The sequence below is a fragment of the Aplidium turbinatum genome, chromosome 2 (genome assembly GCF_918807975.1).
Source record: "Aplidium turbinatum chromosome 2, kaAplTurb1.1, whole genome shotgun sequence".
Taxonomy (NCBI): Eukaryota; Metazoa; Chordata; class Ascidiacea; order Aplousobranchia; family Polyclinidae; genus Aplidium; species Aplidium turbinatum.
The window spans coordinates 53,073,001-53,095,629 of record NC_137473.1 but is presented as its reverse complement, the minus strand read 5'-3'; the positions used below and the strand labels follow the sequence as shown (position 1 = coordinate 53,095,629).

The window sequence follows — 22,629 nt, the reverse complement described above, 5'->3', positions numbered from 1 at the left end:
AAGTTATTTCATATCGAGAGCTGTCCTTGAAACGCATTATTTAAAGACTCTCCTCAGGAGGTTTCTTCAGTTTTGAAGTTGGTTACTTATCCAACTGAGCTACCTGAGGCGGATTAAATCTGAAGTAAATCTGATCAGTCTGAAACAAGATAAAACATATTTAAGTTTTTATTGATGAGCAGACGCCGCGAGTGCTAAGGGTCTTTGTGAATGAAGTAAACGATCCAAAAATTGAAAACTAGCATTGCAATCATTGTAGCCTTCTCAAACATTTTGTGTTAGAATCTTGTTTAGGAGGCAGCAATTCAAGCAGCATCCCCCAATTGCTGCAACCAGCGCACTGTATCAGTGTTAAGGTCTATGAGGTAAACATATCCTGTAGGTCGAAACATGTTGTTTTAATGCCTTAAAAATTGGACTGATTACGACTTCTATGCCTGATTCAGGCAAGACCATTGAATAAGAAAGGGAAGTCTGCTTTTTGCTAATATATTTCACTCAGAGAATTTAACTAAGAGTCGAGTTACGGGTTCACTGATAAAAAATGGTGACCTGCTTACAACTCTGCGTTGGAGCGTTTGCTGACTAGTCAGAGATTCGAACTGAGGTCTCTCTTTAGAAACAAGAATCACTTTAACAGTTGCAGTACATTTTTCTTGTTTAATAACTCGCAACAAACGAACCGCATCAAAAAATCTACAGCAGGGCTACCAAACTTAAGCAATATGATGAGTTTTCTGCCGTGTTTGCAGTTTATAAACCGACCACAATCTAAACTTCGTAGTTATTCAGTAAAAAGTCATCGTTAGGTCACTATACGTAAAATATAAAGTCAAAATTTAAAGTTTTTAGGTCACAAAATTCATTGCCCTGGTTCTTACTTTACATCAGAAAAGGTTAAACACAATTCTTCACAACAATTCTGGTTACGTTGGTTAAAGAAAACGGAATGCTCACATTCTTGACATCATTTAAGAAATACAACAAGACGGAGAGCATGTGACAAGCATTGTTAATGCAGTGACGAACTATAAGGATGAAACTTTTACATCTTTGAGATTAAAACGTAAACAAAGCAAAAACAACATTAAATGCAAAACACAAACATTGGAACTTTAGCCGTGGTTCAACATGCCTCTACTCAAAGAAGAACTCACATAATAATACTCTGGGTATCAACAACAGATACCTTGCGATTCTGTTGGATTGTGTTCTTTTTGAAACACGATCTTGGTCTTTTGTCACGTCGTGACTGCCTAGAGATACCGCCAGATTTGTTGGGTTCTGCAGACTTTTCTAGATTTTACCGACTTTTGTGTCAAAATGTAACAAACCAAGTGGCACCTCCAAGCAGCCATAATCACGATCTTGGCCTTTTGTTGCGTTAACAAAGTCGCAGTGTGTACATATATCTTCAACACTGGTGATGACGTGAAAGCCGTAACCTCTTTGGTTGCGACTTTCGCGTCCGCTCGATTCAAATCCATGCGAAACATCCAAGAACTAATCTTTTCACCTATTGAGTAGTCTCAATAGACACCATTGCTAACAAAGCCATTATCACGGTGACGAAAATTCTGAAACTCATAAAATATTATATTTTTTTAACTTGATTGTTATTACTTGATAAAGGTTTTAAGTACCAAGACAGTAGCAGTAAATGTATATTTGAGTTAAGTGTCTAGAGACAAATTAATCACTTGACAAAATAGTTCATTATTCACACTTTGTTATAACAATATAGTTCCATCTTCTCTCTGTTTACTCTTCAAGGAAGAGCATTTTATCGACATAATGACTTACGAAACACTGAGTTGCTATTTTGAAATTTTAGGAAGATCTGGAAATCCACATCAAGTGTTTCACACGCTTCAACGATTATGAAAATTAGATAGGTTACAGATTGCTAAAAGAGTCTATGTTGCTTCCTGTTATTTCAATGTTTCATGGTTGATTAATATAATGAGAACGATGCAGTTCTAAACACAAACTTGGGTGCAAATTATGTTTTTCTTACCAGCACTATGTGACTGGAGGGTTGGTTGATGAAATTTACAAATCATGAATCACTTGATGTTGTGTAAGCTAGATGCATTACTACATTAATTTAACGTCAAAAATGTGCATTGCTTAAGAAAGCAAAATGCATCATAGTACAGTGGTGTTTTATGCTATGACTTATAGAATGCTCAATTTTTTAGACTTGGTCAATAGTAAAAACATATAACCCCATCATATGAAGATAGAGCAGCAAATGTAGTCTGTGGGTTGAAATCGAACAACATTGCGGTGATGTGACCTGGGCAGAATCACATATTTTTCTTCATTTGCCAGACCTGGGCCCTTATGCATATGCTTGCTTCAACTATTTGAGCTATTTTACTATATTGGATTTTTTTGGTGGCGCAGGCTATGGTTTTTGTGATTATTGTTGTTTGAAAACGTAAGCGTTGGGTTTTTTGTAATGTGCACGTTTTTTTTTGTTCATTTTTTATAGGATGTAAGTTGGTTAAACTTGACTTTTTCATTGCGTATAACTCAAAATACTTCAATGTGTACTGGACTTATGTAAAATAATGAGGAACGTCTATACCGACTATTGCATTCGGAACTATGTTTTTTCAAATCATCAATACTGTAAATATCCCGCGCTCGTAACGATTACTGCAAGTACATGAGTTTTTACTGTAAGCAGAAAAAGTCGTAAAAATACGAAAACGATACACTGCCAAAAGCAAGCATTTTTTTAAAACGGGATATTGAGCTTGAGATTAATGCAATTTGCAAAAACAAAAACTATGTTAGCTCCATGGAACTTACGTTTCTCAAGCAGTGTTGCTAAAATATTGTGTTTTGGGAATGTCTTTTTTAAGGGTTTTCAACCGGTTAAATTTATCCCCTGAAGTTAAATTACGTCCATTAAGTGGGTAAATTCAGTGAAGAAAAGACAGGCTATAAGACAAAGCCCTAAAAAATCTGATATGAAAGGTATAAATTTACTTTAAGAATTCAAACAAAATCGAAACAAGAATGAAGATTGAAAACCTTCATTTTAGTTGCTGGTAAGATAATTATGAAGTTTGTTTGCGTAGGGGAAATCTAGTGTGACCTAAACCTGACATCACAAGTAGTGCTATTTTATCAAAACTTGAAATGAAGCAAATAACAATACCAAGCAATTAAACGCGTAAAGCATATGTAAAAGAACACCATGCATGAATGAAGCTGCAAATGCGTTCAAAAATCATGCAAGAAATAAAATACTCCAGGTGCAGTTAAATGGTTAGGCAAAATTCCGTAGCACAAAAATTTTCTTATGCCGTTTTGCATTTGGGAGCAATTTTCGTCATTTTGCAAAACTCGGGCTTTACGGTTAGCGCTCGTTGGTGTAGCTGAAGCCTTCTTACAAGGGAGGGGGGAGGGCATAAGAAAATGAGCCCACTAATGCAAATGCTTTCTCTTCGACGTAGCACACAACAAGCAATTATGTGAGCTGCCGAGCTTGACAAAAGGTGATTCACCTCTTCTGTTTGTTCACACAACCTCCACCTTACGTTCAGCAAACAGTAACGGTGCCACAAAGGGAGTCTTTTTGCTGTTTAAGTCTGAGCTGTTAGCAGTGTCATCTTCACTGTCGCTTTGACAAGAAGCCACGTTTTCATTTGCCAATGACACGTGATTGGAGTAAGTCTCGTTGAGGCTTCGGAGTTCAGCTAGTTTTGTCAACAGCTTAGGAAGCGACGCTGAAGGGCAGAGCTGGTTGAACCAGCAGAGGGCAGTCAAGAGTTGTTCATTGAGACGTTCAACAGCCGGTTTGTCTTTCAAGTGTTGTCGATCTGAGTAAAAACGTGCTTCATTTAGACCATCCGACTCAACTTATCAACAAATTGATCTTATTTATTGGGAAATTGCGAGGTAAGTCGATGACTGCATCGAAAACTTCAGACTCAAAAACAACACAAACAGATTGCTAAGTTAAGAACTTTGCTCATACAAAACAAGAGCAGTAAACAACTTGGCGCTTCCAAACAAAAGGAAAGCATATATTACCTGGGGCGCATAGCAACAAGGCAGAATATATAGCAAGATGGGTTTCGTTCAAGTTGAAGCTAGAAAAAGTCTTGCTGAAGTCAAACACGGCATTAATAAAATCGTCCATACCTAAACACAATGAAGTTATTGATTAAAGTAAATCAGTCCGGCTCGGAAACTTGTATAGTTTATTGATAAAGCTTTCGCCACCGTAAGGCGACTTCTTCAGTATCTTATTCAAATAATGTTTAATCGTTCGGTTGCATGCTAAACGAAGGGTATAACTTTTCATCCTCAATAACATCGAGAAACCAGAACTGAGGTTGAGAGACATCAGCATGGATTTCTTCAATTAAAAGTTTTATTATGGAAGAAGCTTTGTCAAGTTTGTCGACAAGGCGTATTAGATTGAGGTGAACTGTGGGAAATCTTCTATTAATTTGACTTCACAAAATTGAGTATTTGTTAGTAACTAACAGCTTCTGTTGAACGATGAACGATTATTGTGGAATAACACACAAACAAAATAGCATTAGCTTATCATTTTGTTAAGTTATTCTAAAACTTTGGTATCGTGGACGAATCCCATTAACCCAAATAACCTTGTAAATTGGACCTACTTCGTCTTTTAATTGAATGTCAGTTCATATGTACTTTGTTCAAATTTATAGGTCGAAAGAAAAGGGGAAATCTATAGAAAGTAACCTGTTCAGAAGAGTTGAATGGAATAGTGATGCAATGCCAATTAACAAGATCTAGGTCATAAACAAGAAATTTCTTGTTTTTGGATATTTGGATACTTGGAATATTTGGGATACAAGTTTTTACTTTAAGATATACATTTCCAAAACTTTTTATATCATTATTTTAATGAAAACACGTGATAAAGTGTGAATTGAACAATTAGTGACGTAATTCTTGAATGTACCTACTCATGCTGTTGCGCGATGTCAACAGCTTTCCGTTCGGTGAAAGCCAGAAAACTAATAATTTCCAAAACTTAAGAAACATGTTTCCCTGAATATAAAAACCTTTAAGTCATTTATAAAAGATAAACAGGCAACCAGTCTACCTTTGCCGTATAATTGTTGTCTGGTCATCTGATTATCTGCGTCAACGTTAAGCGTATCTGTCCTTCTGACGTATTGTGACGCGAGGCGGACGAGAAATACCTAAACAAAAAAGCGATAAACAACACGAAGTGTGAAAAATAATTCCATTATGACCTTTTATCGAGGGATTTGCACTCGTGAGCATATGTTCAACAAAATGAAAGAGTAAACATGATCTAAAATGTAGAAATTAATTTTATGGTCCAGCAAACCTATACAAAGTTGTTATGGAACGTACCTATAGTAACCATACGATGAATTTTTGATTTTTGGGCTTTGATTTATGTGATTCAGTCTGAACAACCGTTTCAGCCATTTTGCAGAAAGCTATTCGATCATCAAGCCAAATTATTTAACCAAAAATAGAATATTTCTATTCTGCCAGTTTAGTTACGAGTCTTATAGATTAAGTTACCAGAGCAGGTGACATTTTTTCCAAATTGTAGCAAATGTTTTGATGCATGGTGTATAGGCTAATATTTTGACTACAGAAGTGGCCGTAGTAACAGGGTGGTCTTGTTACTTGGGAGTGGTCGTCAATTCGGGGTTTCACTATATAAGATTTTGTTCTTGTAAGTTTAAAAAAACAAACAAACAAAATTTCAAGAGCAGTTTCATAGTTTTCGGTATCCTTACCTCAACAAAACCAGCTTTTAGCAGAAGAACTTGGTCTTGTTGACACAGCTTATTAAAACCAGGGATGTGTTGGGCAAAATTAACAATTTCCCGAATTGCTGCAGACCACTTCTCACCAAAATCTTGCAAATTGTTGTCACCAGAACCCTAAAATAAAATAAAACACTTTAACATTGATTGTTTTATAAGCTATAAAAGACTGTAGATTTAAGACTTTAAGACTCCGTGTAGATTTAGAGACAAAGGGGCTGCAAGAGAGGTGGCTGCTAGTTTAGTTTGTCACCTACAAGATAAAATATTTACATAAAAAGAATAAATAAATATTATTAATACTAAATACTATTAATAATAAGCTGCGAAAGACTATCCTACATTACAGATATTGAGTCAAGTGCACATAAAAAAAATTAAAAATAAATACTATTACAACAAAAAGTGCTCAATGCCAAGCAAAAAGCCAAGCAGAGCGAATTACATCAAATATAGTTATTCCTTTCTAAAACCTCTACAGCTTGTTTCACCCTTAAGGGGGATCATTAGAAGGTCCTTATTTAAATATAATAAGCAAATAGATTCTATTTGATAATATATTCTAGTCCGCAAAGTCACCGTTCCTACATCGAATCAACATCGAGCGACATTTAAGCGATGCAAAAATGAACGTTTTGTTTGCTTGGAAGGGGGCATTGTGAAAATTTCAAAAGCCTAAGCGGAGACATTGCATTCCATGTAACTCCTCGTGAAGCATGATTGTGGACTGCACTTTGAACCAGTACAAACCAGAAGGCTTATCTTGAGAATTATAAGTTTTAGAGGTAATTGGGGGTATGGTGGGGCAGTATTCTAAAAAATATTTCCAATTAGATTCCATATTCTAAACAACGGTATTGACAGTGTGCACGACCAAAATATCAATGACTTCATATTGCATTACTTAAAGTCACGAATCCAAGGTCTCCCAAAAAGAAAATACGATTAATTAGATTCTAATATTTTTCTTGAGGAATTTCAATAAGTTATTGATGAACACGTTGAGACAAGAAGCCTGATTTATCTTTGAATGGGCTGCAATCTATTTCCCGACGTTGCCAGTCATGTCGTGTACATTTGTGGCAGTTGAAATACTCCATCACTTTTCCGTCCTGTGGCTTGACAGTTTAAGGCTAACTACTATCGGCTGGTTTGGCAATGGACCAAAAATGAGGCTGCTTGCGTAGTATCTTTGTTACTTGACGTTAAAATTGGATAATTTTAGTTTATTTCATTGGACAATCACTTTGGTTGAAATTTACGAACTTTGTTGTTCAGCAATTTGCAAAGATTCGGTTTTGCAGCATACAACCAAGTTAATAATTTTTAGTCAATGACGTTTTGCAAATGATACCAGTTGCTATGATTGCTGCCGGGAAAAATTTGTAAGCAGAATAAGTCGTAAAAAATACGAAAACTATTTACTGTCAAAAACAAGCATTTTCTAAAGCGGAATACAGTATTGTGCTTGCGATTAATTCAATTTAAAACAATTTCAACTTTATGGAATTATCATTTCCCAAACAGTATAGCTAAAATATCGTGTTTAGGGAATGTCTTTTTCAAAGGTTTTCAACCGGTTAAATTTACCCCAGATGATAAATTACGTCCATCAATTGGGTAAATTCAGTGAAGAAAATACAGGCTATAAGATAAGGTCCAAAAATCTGATATGAACGATGTAAATTTACTTTTAGAAATTCAGAAAGTTTGAAACGAGAGTAAAAGATGGAAAACCTTCGCTTCAGTTGCTGAAACGAAACAAGACGAAAAATCGTGTCAAAACGAATAACTTTTGTGATGAAAGCTTTTTAGGCCATTTGCAAATCGATTTGTTTTGAATTGAAAGAATGAGACGAAATAAAAAATTAGTCACAATATTTTTTTTATGTATCAAGAGGGTCAATTTATTAAAAAATAACCGACAGATCAACTGATGAACGCTCCAAGTCTGAACTGAAAACTTCGATACAGGTAAATTGATTCTTTAGTTGTCTTAGATCAATGTGTGGTGAATTAGAGTAAAAAATCGACAACTTCGTATCTACGAGAAAGTGAATATACCAACTAATCCAATACTGAACTGATGAACCTAAGATTCTACACGAATGCAATGTAGACTATATGCAACTTCATGAAATTCAGGTCGTACGAAGTTTATGGCGCATCGAACGCTGAAAACGTGCTGATTACAACTGTTCAGGTTAACAGAATGAAACAGCAGTTGCTAAAATATTTCGTAAGATTTCGAAAGGCCGAAAAAATGTTCATGACATCAGTCTTATGAAAATTGAACGTGTTTAGGCAAAGCCTAGGTCATATGCTCACCGGTTGCGCATTTTAAAAACCGGATGTAATTTAAATTTCTTCCCAGAGCCGACTAAACTTAATCACGCATCAATCTTTACAAGCTAAACCCCATCACCGCCTGAGCAACTAAACGGTCAGTGTCCTTGCCTCTGCTTCCAGTGGCTCTTAGTCTTGGCCCATCTCCAGGTAAAATCATATTAAAGACTTACAGGTTATGTGTGAGTATATTATGTTGATGTCAGTTGTGGCTTGTCTCACGTAAAACAGTGAGATAATATTAATATACAATTTTGGTAGAGAAGTGACTTTCTTTAACCACTGTAAAATGGTAATTGTAAAATCAGTTATTTTCGTTACTTGAGAAGGGCTAACTTGAGTATGGCCGAAAACGTTCGTAATTTATAGTTTATGTTCACTCTAATTGTATGATGTTAAATGCCGTGTGGTTGCTTGGTTTTATCTGTCTATAATATTAATAGTTTTATATATTGTCGCTCTACAACTGTTATGATCTTTTAGCGACAGGGCCCATCTTCAATGTTTTATATCATATCTGGTTTACGTTTATAACGTCATCACATCATTACCCGACTTATCCTCACTGCGCCATGCAAGAAAGAACACAATCGGTACCATTTTTAAAGTCCTCGGTTTGACCCGGCCTGGAATCGAGCGCAGGCCTACCAGGGCTTGAGCCGAAGACGATAACCAATCGGCCACTGAGATGGTTAAACCAGCAAGAATAAGTCGGAGTCATAACACGATTACGTTGTAAATATGACACAAAGTAGGAAAAATTGTTTTGCGTATCCAGGCTTTCGCCAGGTGGTTGAAGATTTAGATTAAGTGGACAGAAAGGCAAGGAAGCCAATCTTCGTGTCCACCTTCAGGCATGCCTTTAAGTGTCCTGCCAAAGATACAGCCGCGTCCGAAGAACAACATCATAACCAACAAAGATAGATCTACAGCACTACTACTATTACCGTAGCATTAATAACCTTATTCCAAACGACAAAAAAACACACAAACAGGAATCTCAGAAATTCTTCACTGGTGTTGACAATTGACATGTTCGCAAAATTAAGAAGGGTGAGCTCTGGATAAAACCCAGCAGATGACATCTTTATGCATTTGAAAATATATAAATCAATAGAGACCAAAGCGTCTTTGCACGTTTAATAATTAAAATAGAGTCATAAAAGTATGTTTGTGTTCAAGAGGGATTTCAAAATTTCTATTGGATTAATCATAAAACTACTCCATTATGAAAGTATCCTTGTTTAAAACACCAAGATTCACCGTATTATAATGATTCTTTCTCACACGATTGATATTTCATTATATCCAGCAATATTAACTTTGCTTGCATTGGCCTTTGGTCTTACTAAACGAATGAACGTGACAAAACTTAGTCAAGCACTTAAAATATCTGTTAAGCTGCTGCTTTGATATGTCTCATGCATAGTCATTTTATATTGGATGTCCGTCAGATCAAAATGGCGATTTTACCGCAAATCTTACATTGATGAGTTGAGTAGGTTTCGCGGTTTATCTTCTGTCCTGTTTTGTTGTCTGCTGTGAGATGTAGTGGTGAAAACACCTGTATGATGGCACAAACAGCGTTTGTTCAATGCCCACTGGAAGTATACACGCCTGCGTCATGGTGGCGCTTAATGACGCCATGAAAAGTTGATCTGAGGATGGTTTTTTGTTATGCGGTCCACTGAATTCAATTTTACCTGTTGTTCTCACTTCCTATTACAATTCTTCCTGTTGTCTTGGTGTTTACTAAATTAAATTCTTCTTGTTGTGCAATGCATGTGATAAAATTGTGTCTTATTTCGGCATGACGTGGCGGGACATAGGCCATTAAAGGACAAAGCACATGTCTTTTCCAAGCAGAAAAATTCACGGTCTACAGACGTAAAGTGTAAAAGGGCTTGTCTTTCTGTATGGGATTGCTACCATGTTTTATTATACTCTGCTACGGGAATACATTTAATTTTGCAATTTTTTTTTTATATCAGTGGTTCTCAATCGCTTTCCTTGTTGGGGCCATTTTGAAATTACCAACTAGTTTTCGCACAACCTTCCTAGAATGATTGAAAAGTACGAACCATCTTCAATCCAAAATGTGAGAAGTCCGGTAACTAAGCTATGGCTTCTCACGCCATTTTATATTTAATTTGAATGAATCAGTATGCACGTACCCCCTAGAACACGTCTCTTGCAAATATTTGTTATCTATAATGAGTTTGTGTTCAAATCCGTTGTCCTTTGCTAATTCTGATATTGTTATGGCTTTACTTGTTGTCGTCGTGTCACTGATGGGTGTAAAAACAACTTTTTAGCAATTTTCCCAAGAAAGAACACAACCTGTCCTACTTTGAAAGTAACTGAAACAATTGAAACAATTTCCTAACGATATTCTGGTTCATGGCCGGATTTAGCTGATAGGGGCCCGGGGGACTTTTAGATCAAGGTGCCCCCCCGCGCAAAAAATTTTTTCGCGCCTACGGCGCGAAAGACTGCCTCTACGCCTGAAGTAGCATTAATCCAGCACAGTACAGTATTTTGCACAAAACTTCAAAGACTGGAAGAAAAAAAATAATAATAACATAAAATCACATTTTTCCACGTTGGGGAGCCCTTCAAAAGTCGGGGGGCCCGGGGTACCTGCACCCTCTGCCTCCCCCTAAATCCGGGCCTGTTCTGGTATATTACATAGGTTACTATTCTACCACAAGACTTGGAACATAATAACCCGCTTCATCTTCGATGATTCGTCGGTCAGCACCACTGACTTTGTTGAGGGACTAAAGGTGCTGCGACCGTGCCATATTTTAAACTGATTGTTCAGTTTTGATATCAAGCATGTTTTATAACGTCTGCGTTTTTGTCGCTTCTACTTTTCGTAAACCTCTGTTTTGTTTGGCATATATTGTTTTTGTTGTAATGATTTCAGAGACACAATAAGTCAAAACTCGCTACAAAGATCATTAATAGAAGGAAAGATAAACGGTAAAAGAAACAAAGGCAGAATAAACAAAGAAACAACAAAAGAAACAAAGGTAAAAGAAACAAAGAAACAAATGATAGCCATCATCATCAGGAAGGAACATAATAATGATGATGTTTTGATGATTAGAAAAAAAGCCAACTAAACTGAAACAGGTAACGGTATTGACATATTTAATATTTATCAATCTATTTCTGCGGTGTGCCAATTTGCTGGGTTAACAAGGTCAAACAAGGTAGGTTTTACTTGTTTCAGCCGCTTGAAAATACAATCTCACTGACTGACAAAACGGCTGAAATCAAGCTGGCGAGTGTTTTCACCATCTTGAGGTATGGCAGCCTAATCTTTAGTCATCAAGGGAAGGCAAGACAGTTTATAATAGGATGCTTGGTGAACAGTCTTTTTATGTTCTGAAAGTTTTTTTCCAACCCGACCTGGAATCGAACACGACCACTCAAAGCAATGATGAAAAAACAACCTCTTGGTCGTTCTGTTGTTTGTCTCTGTCAAGGCGTTGTCGTATCAACTAAGGACTTGTATTGTGGTCAATTAACTTTTTCCACGCTTTCCCTTCCACGTGTTTGTGGAAAGCGAAAATGACGCAATTCCTAAACTAAGCTGAACCTTCAGGCTCTTTTGCACTTTTCAAATGAACAGAAGAAAGATCCCGCATTTTACGTTTTTCACTTTATCGGAAAGATGAGAGTCGCTTTATTGAAAAAACTATACGTTTTTGTAACGTGTAATGATCAAATCCACTGCTTTAAGTTGGTTTGGTTGGGTGTAAACGGTCCTTAATTCATACTCACATGACATTGACTCGAAGAAAGGAATAAAGCGTATTTGCTGATGTGGCACGTCCTCCGATGGGCGGCAAGTATTTGCTGAACAAACTACAACAAAGCCAAAGTACAATTAATTTGTTGAAAGCAAAAGACAATTGATGGATCAGCATTTTACTTGCTATACTGTAAAAAAATTCAAACAAAATTTTAAAGCTATTTAGTTAAACTTTATTTAATTGTAAAATTACAAAATTCGCAAGTGAAAAAGGTGCAGGTTATTAATTCTTCGTCGATAACGCGTTCAACAAGAAAAAGAAATAGAGCCACCGGCTGCAATTACTGACCAACGAAAAAAACGTGGTGAAGCCTACGTGATAACGTGCATAAACAGAACGTGGTTATGTTGCCTACATATTAAGGCAAGTAGCACGGATACAAACGTAAAACTTAAAAAGTTTGTGCATTTTGTGTATTATAAGACTATATAGTTGAGTGAACATAAATTAAAAAGTCTTTAAAAATGTGGAAAAACCGTTTGTGTCTATCAATTGTGCAATTTTGTACAAATTTCTTTTTTCATCCTAGACCGGACAAAGTAACAAAATATCCCTTTTGATCTTTCATGTTACGAATGTGATTTTCAATTGGTAGAAAAGGTTTTCTTTCACACTGCACAGTTTCTGTGTAGGTTCTCACCAAAAACTATTCTAACTCAGAGCAGTGTGCCATGAATTGGAAACATGTTTCGTTTTGATCTTGATGTGTCACAAACGTGTTTAGAATGGCTGTAAATATGTCTATTCAATCGCCGTCTCCGCTTGCAGCAGATTGCGCATCAACATGGGTTATATGCTTCCATGAGTCAGGGTTTTTAGCTAGCTTTTTAGTAAATGTGTACTTTAGGGAAAATTGCACTTCTACACAAAGTGCATACACTAGAAACTCAAACACTACCAGCGAAAAAAACTACGTTTGTAAAACATTGAGTACACAACGATACTGCTAGTGAAAGCAAACTAATATATTCTTGCGGTTTCATATTCATGCCTTAACCTAATTATTCTTTGCCAAATGATACGCTACGGAAAAAAAGCATGCCATCACTATCACCCAAGAGAGAATAATTTGCCAGATAAAGGTTTCGCTCTTTTCATCATTCTAACGTTTGATTATATCATAATAATGTCATGCTTGAAAGAGGGTGGTCGTCTGGCAGTGCAATCAAACGGCTTAGTTTTGACACTTCACGATGCTATAAATATGTTTGAGGTTACACGGTAAATAGGATAATTAATGAAATCTGGAAGAAATTCGTGCAAAAAGTTTGCTGATTTCTTGCTGCAGTACTAAGAACTCCCTTGCAACACACAAGCCGATGTTGGTATACTAGCCGCACTTACGTGGCGAATGGCGATGAAATACTTTTAAACGTTTCAGTGCTATGTGTCTGATGCAATGTGTCTACATTGCAACTTTTGAAATATTAATTTGGTTTCCTTGGGCAATTTTTTGTAGAAGCAGATTTATTTGTCGAAACGTGCGGATTTTACATTCACATCCCACGCAGAACCAACAAATTCTACTTCAGATTGATTTGGACATTTCTTTGAAAAATAAAATGTTGAACAATAAGAAACTTTTGTATTGAGGAGCAAACAAAAAGATTTCAAAAAGTCTTAATGCCAACCGCATCCTTCAGCAGACGTTTAATTTTTATTATCCGGATATTGGGCACATTCGGACCGTTATCAGGTAAACCGAATAATAAAAATTAATTTTATAAAACAGCTGCGTTTCAGAAAATTTATAGAATGAGTGGTCGATCTTAAAATTATCGAAAAGTAACAGAATTTTGCTATTGATGTTTACAGATATATGAAAACCATCACACTATTTTCAACATACACAGCTTCTGAAACGTGCCACCATATTAGCATTGGGCTCATCTTTTAAGTGGTCATATGCCAATACCTAAATATGTTTGCAGACATCAAAATCTTCTCAAGTGTATAAAGACTACATGTTTACTTGTTTAGTCTCACCATTATCGTGTACAGCGCCTATGAGCATAATTGCACTATGAATGTAGCGATTAAGAATGAGATCAATAGGTTTTGTTCTCTTCCAAAACAAGTCTGTAATGATACTACTTTTGCATATGGGAGTTATAGTATGGCGTAGTCTTCATTATTACATTGTCAAGTAATTCTTTGTATATCGTAAAAGTTCATTTATTTCTACTAAAGAGGTGGTATTGTAAAAAGTTAGTCCGCTGGAGGGGCCAAATCTTGCCTCATTTGTGGACACAGATAGTTTGTTCAAGCAGTTCTTATTAAATATTTTTGGAACTTTATTCAATTTTGGGTTCATCTGGCACCTTACATTCAATCGCCATCTTCGCTTGCAGCAGATTGGGCATCAACATGGGTTATCTGTTTCCATGAGTAACGGCTTTTAGTTGAGTTCGGTCTATGTCTGTATGTTGTCATGTCATCGTCTTTGTAGTCTGTCTCTTTTTGTCTTTCCGTTAACTTTACCTTCCATGCAGGTTTTGCTGACTCCGTATTTTGATCTTTTAGTATGGCCGAAAAGTTTTAGAATTTTTGATTTTATTTTTACTGTAATTAGGTTCAGCTTCGTTATAGTCAATAAGTCTTCTATTTTCATGTGGTCAAGTAGCCTTTTGTTGGTCATGCTTCTCATGATGTGATTTGGGAAGGTGGTGAGTTTTGTCATTGTTGTGGAGGTCTAATTTACGCATTCTAGACTCTGGCACATTCTGTTATTTAAAATCTCTGCTAGTGTGGTTTGTCGAATTTTTGTAGTTTATATGAGACTTGTAAAGTTCGTTTTCAATCAATATACATATTGTATTTTTCAAAGCCTCTGTCGGACTTATAAACTAGTTTTGAAACAGTGTGAAGTTTCTGGTTGACGCCAAGTTTGCATGAGGTTTAATATTCAGATTAAAAATAATAAATTGACCCTACAAGTGCAAACTGATAGGTGAAGTTTCGTTTAATGCGATGTCTCTAATTTAATTCACAAGTAGCGTTAACACACGAAGATAATAAAACACAGCCCTATTGATTTATCATCTTTCCTTTCTTAGGGTGCGGCTTACGCATATTAGAGCATTGTTCAATCTTGCGTGCCTAATTCTTTGATAAAACTAAACATGCTACTTGCCTTGTTTTCCGCCAAATCTGACGTCAGAGATCCTGCAGACGACAGGTTCGAATCCCCTTCTAGTTCATTGTTAATTTCGTCACAACCACTATCTGGCGAAGACGAAGACGTCACGCGACTTCCTAGGTTCTGGAGGGGAGATTTGTAGGCGTTAGGAAAGACGAAATCCTTTGCATTTCTTCCATTTGTAGATAAGGCATTTGAAGGGGGAGTAAGAGGCGCCGCCATCTGGCAGAAGGACAAGAGTTGTTGTGCGGGAAGCATCTGTTTTGGCATGGAAAGAAACAGCTGTGGATAAGCACCTGAGATAGAAGTAAGGGTGGCCGGATCAAAGACATACTGGTGTGGATAAGAAAACAAGGGATTCTTAAGCTTAAAGCGGTCGGCACCGGCCCATAATCTAAGAGAGCCCTCATTTGGAGATGGTGTTTCAACGGCCATTTTTCTCTTCTCTTCTGTTTTCTGTTGGTTAAAGCTGCTGGTAGAAATGATGGATGAAGGAGGTGCCTTGCTTTGCTGCTGTATGCCAGAACTTGTGGGTGACACTGAGGTATTCAAAAGCGGAACTGGTTGTCGTTGTTCTGACTTCAGTTCTATCCTTTGCTGATTAAGGTTGGCAGAGTACAACAAGCTGGGAAAAGCATATGGAGAACAAGAATATCCATACGGATGATAGCCATTTTTGTTTGGGCTTGAGTCAGACACAGACCTGTAAACTCTGTTTGATGGTTTCATTCGCTTTGGGACAGGCTCTCTGTCAGATGGTGAAGATGAAAATCTTCGTTGGAAAGACAGTTCACGATCGCTTTGTTGGTCCAAAGGCGATGATGAACTAAACATAGCACGGCGCTTGCTTGATGTGTTTTTTACGAACTCTTTTGTTGCGTAAGAATTGTTCTCGAAGTAACGCTGCGTCGAAGATACCGAATTCACTGGAATGAGTGCTGGGGGGGACCCAATTCTTGAAGGAGAAAGATTTAGTGGAAATACTTCGTCTGAAGACACAACCTTTCGTCTTGCCAAGCAGTTTTTTTCCGGTACAGACTCCGGTCTATATCCATCTCCAAATGGCTTGATTAAGCGATTCTGACCAGAGACATTGATTGAATCCATAGCATGACCTGCTTCACGAGACTCAGAATAGCGCTGGTGACGTTTCTCCCCCTTTTCATTTCTCCTCTCTTGCCCAAATTTTGTAGCTATTTCATCTTGTACTGAACTGATTCTTCCAGTGCCGCTCTGGTCCTCGTCAGAAGAATGATCTTCCATGTTGTGAGATGTGCTGCTTTCTCCTGCATTGCTGTAAAAGAATTTAAATCAGAAGATTTGGTAAATAGAAGCTGGACTTGGATTCAATTTCTGACAACTGTGATCCTACTTGTTTTCACATAAATTTATGACAACTTTAATCTTATTTGTTTTTCGGGCAACTTACCTTTTCAATGCCATCATTTCGGCCATCAGTCTTGCTTTTATTTTCTTAGGGATTCTTCCATATTTGACAGCTGAAAAAATTCATGTCTCAAACAACTGTATTAAGTTTATTGTAAAAATGTGATTTAACTAGCCGTTTTTAATCAGGATTACTGTTTCAACGAAATACAACAGTTAAACTTTTTTACCGTCTTTAGACATTCCAACATCTATGCACTTCCGAAATCTGCATGTTTGACATCTGTTTCTGTTGTTCTTGGTAATGTGACATGCGTTGTCAAGCACACAAGCTCTGTATCTTATTTGCTGGTGAATGGTTCTTCGGAAAAAGCCCTGAAAAATCATTTTGTGAATATCCTTTAAAAAGGAAAGGCCTATTAACATAATTTTTCACTACCTTAAGATTAGGCCGAGATATGGAATGGCTACGGTCTCAGCCGGCCTACTTTGAATAATTTTAAATAGTTTACACACACTATTCGTAAAAAAATAAAAAATCTAATTGATACTGAATAAGTCATGGAGAAGTTTCCATATCAATTTATCAACGACGTTTCGACATTATATCCTTGCTTTGAGAAAAAATATTTTGTATAATCAAATTTACCATCAATATGCTATCTCCGAGCCAAAGTTTACCATCCAAAATTTACCATCCGGGCCAAAGTTTTCCTCTCATTTTTTTCCACTAATTGCTTTTCTTTTTGTTTCTCCGATACCCGGAGATAATATGCCAGGCTTGGCATGTAAAATCATGTGTCACTTTTTGCAAACAAATCTCGCTTTGGCGTCAGTACTTTAATGCACTGTTTTGCTAAGTTGGCATTTTTATTCTGATATATTTTAGGGTAATGCTAAGTCCTTCTATTTTTAATAGTACTCCTAATCTTTATTTAAAAATTTTAAAACTTCTAGCTTCTGGTGGAAGGTTCGAGAAAAGATAGGATTGATCCCTTTACAAATACCTACCCAGTCAGCAAATCTCAGTCGCTTTGCTGATTTGCTGCCTGGGTAGTTATTAATGAAATTCTTTAACGTTATGAAACGTTTTTGAGAAGAGAAATCAATTACACACGAGTCAGGTGTTTAACATCGATAGAAAAACTTGTGAATTTAGACTTCTATAAAAAAGTCCAAGACCAAGTAGAACACTCGGCTTGCCCAGAGCGGCTAGGTTAGATTTCAATTGTAACACACAAGCCCTTTGCGAGTATGATTTATCCGTATTATGTTTTACTTCAGGCAGCAAAAGTTGCCTTAGTACATCGCTTCATCATCGCTTAACGTTGCACTTATAGTAGCTATAGTAGCAGGCACCACGTCGGCAGACGTTAAATCAATGTAAAAATGGCGAATTTTGCTATCTGAGAGCATGGATCCACTCATTACCCGTAAACATATTTTGTACAATGGTCTTTTTATCACTTGAACAAAACATTCAACTTAATTTTGTGGAACTACACTCCTTGTCAGGAATATGTTTCTTGACATTTTAATGACAAAAATGTCATGTTAAAACCAGGACACAGCTGGCTACTGGTTTTAGGTTTTAAAGTAAAGCGATAATAGCCGTTTCCTCTTTAAAAATATGTTACTCATTAATATAAAAGATTATTACACTATGATTAAAGGGTTAAATTAATGAAGATCGTGACAAAAAGCCAAACCGCCATTTAATAGTCAGTCTTGTGGTACCCCATTGTTTCCGCTATCTCTCGTATTATATTGATGCTACTGGCAAGCTAGTCAAAAAATTAGCACTGCACCCTAGTAACCTTTTACCTACTGGATTGAAATGACATGGCAACGTGCAGTGATCACTCATGGTCAATATCAGAAATAGCGAACAGAACAAAAACAACAAACTTCTATATGAAATGCATCGAATTTTTGTTAGTTAAAAACGTTTAACCCGCTTATGCAGATCAGTTGTAGGCTTATTTTCTTTAAATGTTTCGAATATATATCGTGACTTCGTTTTTGATAGACATCACATAAGTATCTTCTACTTAATTACATCAGCAGGTTTTGTGTCCGATGTAACGTCAATATAGTGGACTTTTGCGTTACAATAACTAATAAATACACAAATAATATGAGTGTATTTGAACGAATGACCATTTCTTGAAAAAAACGTGAAGTTTTTACCAGGTTACTACACAAAACCACAAAAGATTAAATTGTTTTTCTACAGGAGACACGAGATAATTACTGCATTGTACAATGGTCACTTGTTGATCAGTTCGAAAAATTTTTTTCGCGTAAATACCCAGTTTCTAATCGCCATGAAACAATTCACATGATGTAAACTAGCATACGAACCCAAATGCTCGAAAGTCACAAATACCATAAATTTTAAAAGTGGTTGATTTGGTTTCCGTATGATCGCCGTTCAAAAATTGCCTTTACTCTATATGTTACCTCCCTGAGCAGAGGTAAACCGCATTTCACTATCAGCTTATTAGGTGGCTTTTGAACCCGGTTTTCATAGTTTTAATCAAGCATCTGTGTGTATTCAACGCCTTTGTCGCATCAGGTATGGTTGAAGATTAAGGTAAAAAAGTTAATCTTTGTATTAACCTTCAAAGGTTGGATCCACCAATAGTAGATCATTGATAAATTAAGCAAATCGACCGATTAAACGTTTAGTTCGTGGACTGTTTTCCTCTTGTGCATCATGTACCAAGCATAATCCGCTGTTTAGAATCGCCGATTACTGATCCACAGATGAACTTTGTCCAAACTGATTCTCGATTAACTAATCAAACGTTTGGCTTAATCGGTCGCTCAAAAGATCCCGTGTTGATGCACCTAACCATAAGTTTTTTAACATCGTGCATAGGTGTCGTCGAACCTTCGCCTCTTTGAACCAGAGTTGCCAGTTCCGCGATTTTCCGCGGAATTTGGCAAGTCTTTGTTTTGGAATCGCAGAAAAATTTTAGCAGTTGCGATTTTTTTTCTTTTAGTTTCGTTCCATTTTCACCAAAATGTTTTTAATTTTGACTATACTTCGCGAATTTTATAATTTAGGCCCAATTTTCATCACTTGTGACGATTGAACAGCTTTTCAGTACCAATTGGGTTGGAACTTTGAAAACATCTGGCAACCTTGCTTTGAACGTCATAGAAACGCTATCTTCTCCCCAGTGACGCAGCCAAGCTTAACTTAATAATATTTGAAGAAAAAATAAGTTTACAAACATCACCTTTTATGCAAGACTGAATGCTGATAAGCTACTAACCCAAAACTGGGGTTAATCCTACATGGCGTTGTAAGTCTTTACTTTACATTTGACTTACTTTACAGCCTTCGCAAGAATATACTCCATAGTGCAGGCCCGATGCTTTATCGCCGCATACTTTGCAAAGAAGTTGCAATTCGTTCATTGTAGTCACTGCAACGCATTGTAGGATAAGATAATTCTAGTCGTCGTAATCGTAAGATGCATTGATTAATTACCAACAGCTTTAAATCGATTACTGTATTATGAAGTAAAAATACAATATCACATACAGCTGTTACTTTGCAAAATTTCTAGTATAGTCCCAGTATAAAGCCAGGTAATTTTCTTAGAACGAAACCCTTTTGCTGCCCGACGTGTTAAGAAAATATCCCTATTTATGAATTTCCAGTTTAAGCATATCATGTGGTCATTTATCCTTTGGGATGTGTTGTGGTCAATGATGATGATATGCCAAATTAGTGTGCAATTATGTTTGTAATCACGTTTGTTCTTACAGATAATTAGGTGAGGGTTATAATACACGTGATAATGCAAAACTTCTTCAAATTAACTGTCATGACTTTTTGCAAGAAAAACATTACCTGGAAATCATATAAAGTGTTTCTAAGAGCGCTTATAAAACGATATACAAAGATAACAATGTTTAAAAATTGGACTATACACGTTTAAATTTCCCTCAGTAATAACCGGAACTTTGCACTGGCCACCCAACACAGCAAACAACTGGCACAATATTTAAAATTCTTAAATCATTGTAAAATAAAAATAATTGACATATAATATTTTCTTCGTTTGCATGAACCGTAACTTAGTTGGAGTGTCCCTCAGTAATCGTTTTCTCTTGGTAACAATGTAGTTGTTTCGATTTTAATTTTTTTTTATTAAAATTGTTTGTTAAGTTTTCTAGCACTTCTTTATCATTTCACATTACTTTGTTGCTGGCAAAAGTCATCAGCAATAGATTATGTGGGTGACAAGTTCGTTACCAACAACAGGAAAAACTAAATAAACCAAAATGGCCTGCAATTTGTAACAATAAAAAAAAATATTACAAAACAGTACTAGTAATAATTCCACGCAGACAGCAGCTTTAAACATTGTCTGTTAAGTACAATTAATTGGTATGATCCGTCAGAATTTGAAACCATACAAAATAGTTTATAACATGAAACAACAGAACCAACTCTACACAGACAGTAAATTCGTCGTAACGTCAATACGTCACCATAACGTCACGTCACCAATTAATTGGCATAATTGACCAAAATTTCAAACTACTCTTTTTCTTGTCGTTACCCTAAAAATTTGAGCATGAAAATTAAAAGCATGTTCAAGATAGAACGGTGTCAGATGATCTCACAAAATACTTAGGCTATATTTCTGAAGGAAAATATCTGCTCTTTCGAGTTCTGCTTTGCATCATTATTATAACTATTCCAATGGATAAAAATTTTACTTTTTAATTTTTTTTTACTCTCCTTAGTTTTGTTTTGCTTCAGTTGAAACAACATACAGCAAAATTTATTGAAAAAAAAAACAAAAAAAAAAACAACATACAGACACAACACAAAAAATTGAGGAAAGTCACGCAAGACTACACTGCTATCAGTTCAGTTAAATCATTTTTAGACAGCTGTGACATTAAATGTCTTGCCAAAACAAAGTCTATTCTTTCGGTAAGAGGCGAACCAGCAACCTATGGAGTGACCGTCAGTTTAACGCAGTCACTTCATCTCGCAGCTAACTTTTAAAAAAAAAGTTAGATGTGAAAGGGTGCATCATGTTCCCAAACAATTTATAATTTAAAATTATTAGTTAAGATTATTATTCTATTTCTGGGGTCAAATCATTTTTAATTAAAATATCTAACATCATTGCTTTCGTTTGCAACGATTGGAGAGATTAAAGTAACTAAAAAATTAGCAATGCTTTTCACACAGTACTAGCGATTTTGGGTTTTAGTAATGCTTTAAGTTTTTATTGCTTTGCCAGGCAAACAAATTATGTTGAAACATTAACCGGAATAAAAATACAACATAGGCAATTTCCAGGCTGGTAACAATTATTACCAACTTCAAATTGCTGTTTTCAAAGATGCAGTTGATAAACCCGAATACAAAACTCAAATGTATATCTTACTTGTTTTAAGTTTTGGTCTTCTTTCTTCAATCAAATCAACTGTGACATCATCTATCGATGACGAAGACATGACGTTGGAATGACATGCGACAATAATGAAAAGCAAAAGTTTTAAATCACGCTATGAACGACACTTGCTACGTTTTGATTGAAAAACCTAAAAAAATTATATGCTGGTTATTGAACTTAACATGATACCGCTAATGGTATAGATTTTTGTCTTTGTTTGGTATCTTGGTGATCACTGATCAGACATAAATTCGAATATGGTTAGTTCTGAATTAGCCTACCATACGCAACAACTTCCACCTTTCGTTCATCTGCAATAAGAGCGTGCCGTCAGAGTGACGTTTTTATTTTTTTGGTTTTAGATTTTTTTCGGTCAGATTGTTTTCCTTACCTGGAGCTTGAATGAGTGCACTGATGAGTGCAAAACTAGTAGAAATGCATCATTATCAATCCGTTTCATGTTGGGAGGAACGTAGCCTATACTAGCATACATAGCTAATAGGAAACAAAATCCTAACGGTACCTTTTCTATTTGGATTAGAACCTTGTAAAAGGTCTGTTTGAAGTATAACAGCTTGAAGATGGTTTTGACCAGAGGAATGCTTTTATTCACTTTGTATGTACATCATCGTAAGATATTTATGGAATTTCATACGTGCCGCCTTGCGATAGGTTGTTTTAATACGTAT

At 36.2% G+C, this 22,629-nt stretch overlaps 1 protein-coding gene across 2 annotated transcripts; it reads right to left on the bottom strand.

Moving 5' to 3' along the window:
* Window positions 1-651: 651 nt before the first annotated feature.
* On the bottom strand, window positions 652-22,015 carry LOC145765469 (nuclear receptor subfamily 1 group D member 2-like). 2 transcript variants are annotated; one of them, XM_082577296.1, is made up of 11 exons: window positions 21,932-22,015; window positions 19,848-19,942; window positions 16,736-16,880; window positions 16,549-16,618; window positions 15,114-16,413; window positions 11,949-12,032; window positions 5,781-5,927; window positions 5,105-5,204; window positions 4,051-4,161; window positions 3,522-3,836; window positions 652-1,583 (listed from the first exon to the last, which is right to left on the bottom strand). In XM_082577296.1, exons 1-10 carry the CDS (start codon window positions 21,999-22,001, stop codon window positions 3,535-3,537), a joined length of 2,424 nt encoding a protein of 807 aa, XP_082433422.1. In that variant the 5' UTR covers window positions 22,002-22,015; the 3' UTR covers window positions 652-1,583; window positions 3,522-3,534. The 2 variants fall into 2 exon arrangements, with proteins under 2 accessions (XP_082433422.1, XP_082433421.1); XM_082577295.1 differs by having other exon boundaries at window positions 652-3,836.
* Window positions 22,016-22,629: the final 614 nt, after the last annotated feature.

Bases quoted from the DNA above. Each gene is read 5' to 3' on its own strand.
- LOC145765469 (XM_082577295.1), bottom strand. From the start codon at position 22,001: ATGTCTTCGTCATCGATAGATGATGTCACAGTTGATTTGATTGAAGAA. The intron at 16,414-16,548 runs GTAAGTTGCCCG...ATTCTTTTACAG, and splicing joins GAAATGATGGCATTGAAAAG to CAATGCAGGAGAAAGCAGCA. The intron at 5,205-5,780 runs GTAAGGATACCG...TTTTTTGTTTAG, and splicing joins TAAAAGCTGGTTTTGTTGAG to GTATTTCTCGTCCGCCTCGC.